Genomic DNA, 5,512 nt, shown 5'->3' with positions numbered 1-5,512 from the left:
TATCTTCTTCTTCTTTTTTCTTCTACTTCTCCTTCACTTCTCCTTCTCTAATTTTTTCTTCTTTTCATTTTCTTCTTTTGTTAATTTCTTCTTCCTCTTATTTCCCCCCAGAATGTATTCTTTCTTCTGTAATTCTTCCCCCTCCCCACCCCCTCTGCTCCTTTTTCATCTTCATCATCTTCTTCTTCTTCTTCCTCTCCTTCTCCTTCTTCTTCTTCTTCTACTCCTCCTCCTCGTCTTCCTTCTTCTTCTTCTTCTTCTGCTACTCCTCCTCGGCTTCCTCCTTCTTTTTTTCTTCTACTTCTTCTAAATTCTACTTTCTCACCTACTTCTCTTCCCCTTCCTCCTCCTCTTCCTTCTTCTTATCTTCTTTTTGTTATTCGCCTCCACCAACTCGACCTCCTTCTTTTTCTTCTTTTTCTCCTTCTCCTTCTTCATTTTTTTTCTTCTTCTTTTTCTTCTCCTTCTTCTTTATCTTCTTCTTCTTCATATTCTTCTTCTCCTTCTCCTTCTCCTTCTTCTTCTTCTTCTTCCTCTTCTTCTTCTTCCTCTTCTTCTTCTTCTTCTTCTTCTTCTTCTTCTCCTTCTTCTACTTCTTTTCTCCTATTCTTCTTCTCCTCCTCCTTCTTTTCTTCTTCAATTTTTTTGTTTTCTTCTTCATTTTCTTCTTGTAATTCTCTTCCTCCTCTTATTTTCCTCCCCAGACTCCTCCTCTTTCTTCTTGTAATTTTCGTCTTCCCACTCCCTACCCCCTCCTGCTCCTTTTTCTTCTTCATCTTCTTCTCCAACTTCTCCTTCTTCTCCTTTTTCTTCTTCTTCTTCTTCTTCTCCTTCTTCTACTACTCCTCCTCGTCTTCCTCCTTCCTTTTCTTCTTCTACTTCTACTTTCTACTTCTACATCTACTTCTCTTCCTCCTCCTCCTCCTCCTCCTCTTCCTCTTCCTTCTTCTTATCTTTTTGTTATTCGCCTCCTCCTCCGCGTCCTTCTTTTTTCTTCTTTTTCTATTTCTCCTTCTTCTTCTTCACCTTCATCCCCCTCCTCCTTCTTTTTTCCTCCTCTTCCTTCTTCTTTTACTCCTTCATCTCTTTCTTCTTCTTTTTCTTCTTCTTCCTTTACTTCTTGTTTTCTTCTGCTTCTTGTTCTTCTTTTTCTTTTTCTCCTCCTCCTCCTCCGTCTTCTTCATCTTCTTCGTCTCCTTCTTCTTCTTCTTCTTCTTCTTCTTCTTCTTCTGCTCATTCTTCTCCTTCTACTTCTCATCCTTGTCTTTCTCCTTTTTCTTTTTCTTTTTCTTTTCTTTCTTCTACTTAATTTCTTCTACTTCTTCTATTTCTCTTTCTTCTACCTTCTAATTCTTCATCTACTTCTCCTCCTCCTCTTTCTACTTCTTATCTTCTTTCTGTTATTCTCTCTCCTCCTCCTCCTCCTCCTCCAGATCCTCCTTCTTTTTCTTTTTCTTCTTCTCTTACTTCTGCTTCCCCTTCACCCTCCTCTTCCTCCTTTTGCCTCCTCTTCCTTCTACTTCTTCTTTTTTCTTCTTTTTCTTCGTCTTCTTCCGCTTCATATTCTTCTTCTTCTTCTTCTTCTTCTTCTTCTTCTTCTTCTTCTTCTACTACAACTACTACTACTACTACGACTTCTTCTTCTTCTTCTTCTCCTCCTCCTAATTCTTCTTCTTCTTCTCCTTCTTCTCTTCCATCGTCTTCTTCTTCTTCTTCTCCTTGTAATTCTTCCACTTCCCCTCCCCCTCGTCATCCTCCTTCTGTTTCTTCTTCATCTTTTTCGTCTACTTCTTCTTTTTCTTCTTTTTCTATTTCTCCTCCGCCTCCTCCTCCTCCTTCTTCTTCTTCTTATCTTCTTTTTTTTATTCTCTTCATCCTTCACCACCTCTCTCTATTTCTTCATCTTCTTTTTTGCCTGCTCTTCTTCTTCCTCTTCTTCTTCTTCTTTTTCTTTTTCTTTTTCCTCTTCTTCCCCTCCTTGTTCTTTTTCTTCCACTTTTTCGTCGTCTCCTTACCCTACTCCTCTTTTTGATCTTCTACATCTACTTCTTCTACTCTACCTTCTGCTCCTTCTCCTCCTCCTATTTTCCTCCCCTCCTGCATCTTATTTTCCTCCCCCGTCCTCATTCTTCTTCTCCTCCCCTCCTCCTTCTCCAACTCCTCCATCTTCTACAATTCTCCCCATCCTTTTCGTCATTGTTTTCTTTTTTCCCCTTCCCATCTTCCCCTTCTTTGTCTTCTCCTCAATCTCTTTCCTATCGTCTTCTTGTATTATTTTCCTGTAATATTGTCCCTTTTCATAAAGAACAATATTGAATATGTTATCGCAATTCACGCTATGTCAATCTAACCAATATTGTTTCCTGCTTCAGATATCTTTCCACCAATAAAATTTCGAGGATTCAAAAAGAGATGTTTCAAGGCCTTCATAACTTACAAGAATTGTAAGTTCTTTCAATGTTGTCGTTTATACATGAGTAATATACTATGTCTTTAAATTTAATATCCCCTTATTTCCATGTTTTCTCACTCTCTAATACAGTAAATCATATTCAGTTCTCATATTCGTGTTATATTTATTTGATTGAGTCTGAACATGTCAATGACTGTAAGTTGATAATTGTCTTCATAAAAATGTTATTCCTGAAAATATATATGTGTATGTTCATATGTATGTATGTATCTGCACTATTAATGTAAGTTTTAGCTACTATTTTGTTACACATTGTTCTGTTGATTCTGTGGTGCCGTGTGGTTATTTATCCACACTTCCACCGAAATAAATGTTTTGTTATTGTTGTTGTAGTTTTTGTTCTTCTTCTTCTTCTTCTTATTATTATTATTCTACTTCTTCTTCTTTTTCTTCTTCTCCTTCTTCTTCTTCTCTTGCTCCTTCTTCTCCTTCTCCTTCTTTCTTCTTCTTCTTCTTGTTCCTCTACTTCTTCTTTCTTCTTCTTTTTCTTCTCCTTCCTCTACTTCTTCTTTCTTCTTCTTTTTCTTCTTCTTTTTCTTCTTCGCCTACTCCTCGACCTTCTTCCTCTTCGCCTCCTCCTCCACCTCCTCCTCCTCCTTCTTCTTCTCCTTCTCCTTTTCTCCTTCTTCTTTGTCTTCTTCTTCTTGTTCTTCTCCTATTTCCCCTTTCTCTTCTTGTGCTTCTTCTTTTTTATCTTCTCTTATTCTGATACTTCTTTACCTTCTAGGTCTTCTTCTTCTCCGCTTCGTCTTCTTAACATTTTCCGCTTTTTCTTTTACTTCTTTTCTACCCCTTCTTTTTTTCTTCTTATTTTTCTGTATCTTCTTTGTCTTCTTCCTCTTCTCATTCTTCTTCTTCTTCTTCTTCTTTTTCTTCTCTGTAATTACTGCTTCGTCACTAGTCGCCCACTTTTCCATTCTCTGCCAGTTCTTCCTCTTAAGCTAATTCTCCTGCTCTTACTGCTCCTTCTGCTGCCTTCACCAGCTGCCCCTCCTCAGTCATCCTTTCCTTTGTCCTCCTCTTAACCTCCCCAGCTCTCCTCCTCACTCTCCTCCACACTCTCCTTCTTCTTCTTTTTCTTTTTTTCCTCTTCTTCTTCTCCTTCTTCTTCTTCTTCTTCTTCTACTTCTTCTCCTTTTTCTTCTTCTTCTTCGTCTTCTTCTTCTTCTTTCTTTTCTTCGTCTTCTTCTTCTTCTTCCTCTTCGTTATCTTCTTCTTCTTCTTCTTCTTTTTTTTCTTCTTTTTCTTCTTTTTCTTCTCTGTACTTTCTGCTTCGGCACTCGTCTCCCTCTTTTCCATTCTCTGCCAATTCTTCCTCTTATTCTCTTTCTCCTGCTCTTACTGCTCCTTCTGCTGCTACCCCCAGCTGCCCCTCCTCAGTCATCCCTTCCTTTGTCCTCCTCCTAACCTCCCCACCTCTCCTCCTCCTCCACCTCTTCCACTTCCTCCCCATTTCTCCTTCTTCTTCTTCTTCTTCTTCTTCTTTATCCTCGCCTTCTTCTTCTTCTTCTTCTTCTTCTTCTTTATCCTCGCCTTCTTCTTCTTCTTCTTCTTTCTTCCTCGTTATCTTTCTTGTTTTTCTTCCTTTCATTCTGAAGTCACAGTGTTTGATGTTGTATCACAAATATTTTCCATATTATCTAATTTACTCTTTCTTTACTGCTATAGAGATCTGCGATGGAACAACATTTCAACCATCAAAGAAGGTGTATTCATGGGGCTTTCGAATTTAGAGAGATTGTAAGTTCGTTCAGTTTCTTGATACGATTTTCCGAAAGTAATAATTCGAATTTGTAGAATGAACACGATTTAGGAAGATGCAAAGAGAATATGAGAGAGCGAGACAATGTGAAAGAAAGAGAGAGAATTTGAGAGAGAAAGTGAAATAATAGGAAAAATATAATGTTCCTTTATTGTAGTTGCTTTGTTTCAATTCGCATCTCAATAACTCATTTTTGTTCCCCAAATTTCAATGATTTTGATATGAATTTGTATTAGAAATGGTAACGTTTGTGAGTTTACATGTTTGCATCAAATATTTGTAGCTGAAGTATATATGTATGTTCATATATAAGTGTAATTCTGTGTGAAATGTGACTATAATATTCCATTATTTTATAATTTGTCTCCTCCTTCATTTCTTATTTCAATCTTCTCCTTAGTGTTTTGATTTTGTCATTCAACTTCGAATTCCTCATCTTCGTCTTCTATTTCTTCTTCTTCTTATTTTTACTTCTTCTTCTTCATTCTTCTTTCTTTTCTTTTTCTTGTTCTCCTTTTGCTTCTGCTTCTTCTTCTCTTTCTCTTCCTCCACCTTCTTTTTCTTTTACTTCTCCCTCTTTTTCTCCTTATTCTTCTTCATCTTTGCCTTCTCCTTCTCCTTCTTCTTCTTCTTTTCTCCTCGGCTTCCTCCTCCTCCCCTACCTATTGTTGTTGTGCTTTTTTCCCTCCTCCCCTTCTCCTTCATATTCTTCCTAACTCCTCCTTCTCTTTCTTCTTTTCCTCCTCTTCTTCTTCTTCTTCTTCTTCGTTTTCCTCTTCGTATTGTTTCTCCACCTTTTCATTTTTTACTTTTCTTTTTTACTTTATCATGCCCGTGTTGTTCTTCTTCTTTTTATTCTTGTTCTTCTTGTTCTTGTTCTTCTTCTTTATCTTCTTCTTCGCCCTTCTTCTTCTTCTTCTTCTCTTCTTCTTCTTCTTCTTCTTTTCTTCTTCTTTTTCGTCTATGTTAGCACTGAGGACATCCTCAATAAAATGAGTATTTGCGGCCACTCCAAGTTCTTCACATGTTGTGTAGTGGACACTAAGGACATGATTCCCTCTGCCCATCTATTGACATCGATTTTTCTGGGGTATAATGTAATGAGATTATCTGTGAAAAGTGAAGTGTAGTTCTGTGAGGTCAACACGCGTGATCCAGGTCTCGTTCTTAGACTATATATTCTGCCCCACCAGATCACAGATGCTTAGATTACCCACCATCACTTCAGCTGTAAATAAATGCAACACTGAGCGCTGATGTGGCTGAACCCTACCCAC

The 5,512-nt window shown here is 37.8% G+C and overlaps 1 protein-coding gene across 1 annotated transcript; it reads left to right on the top strand.

Moving 5' to 3' along the window:
* Positions 1-456: 456 nt before the first annotated feature.
* Positions 457-4,020, top strand: LOC115212440 (uncharacterized protein DDB_G0271670-like; the record flags this gene model as incomplete). Its single annotated transcript, XM_029781348.1, has 5 exons — positions 457-598; positions 1,173-1,230; positions 1,540-1,716; positions 3,558-3,703; positions 3,932-4,020. Coding segments are annotated over 5 exons (612 nt in total), but the record flags the coding sequence as incomplete, so codon positions are not given.
* Between the last annotated feature and the right edge of the window lie 1,492 nt (positions 4,021-5,512).

Source organism: Octopus sinensis, linkage group LG1 (assembly GCF_006345805.1).
Source record: "Octopus sinensis linkage group LG1, ASM634580v1, whole genome shotgun sequence".
NCBI lineage: Eukaryota > Metazoa > Mollusca > Cephalopoda > Octopoda > Octopodidae > Octopus > Octopus sinensis.
Note: the sequence above shows the minus strand (reverse complement) of the source record. Positions and strands in the feature narration are given on the sequence as shown.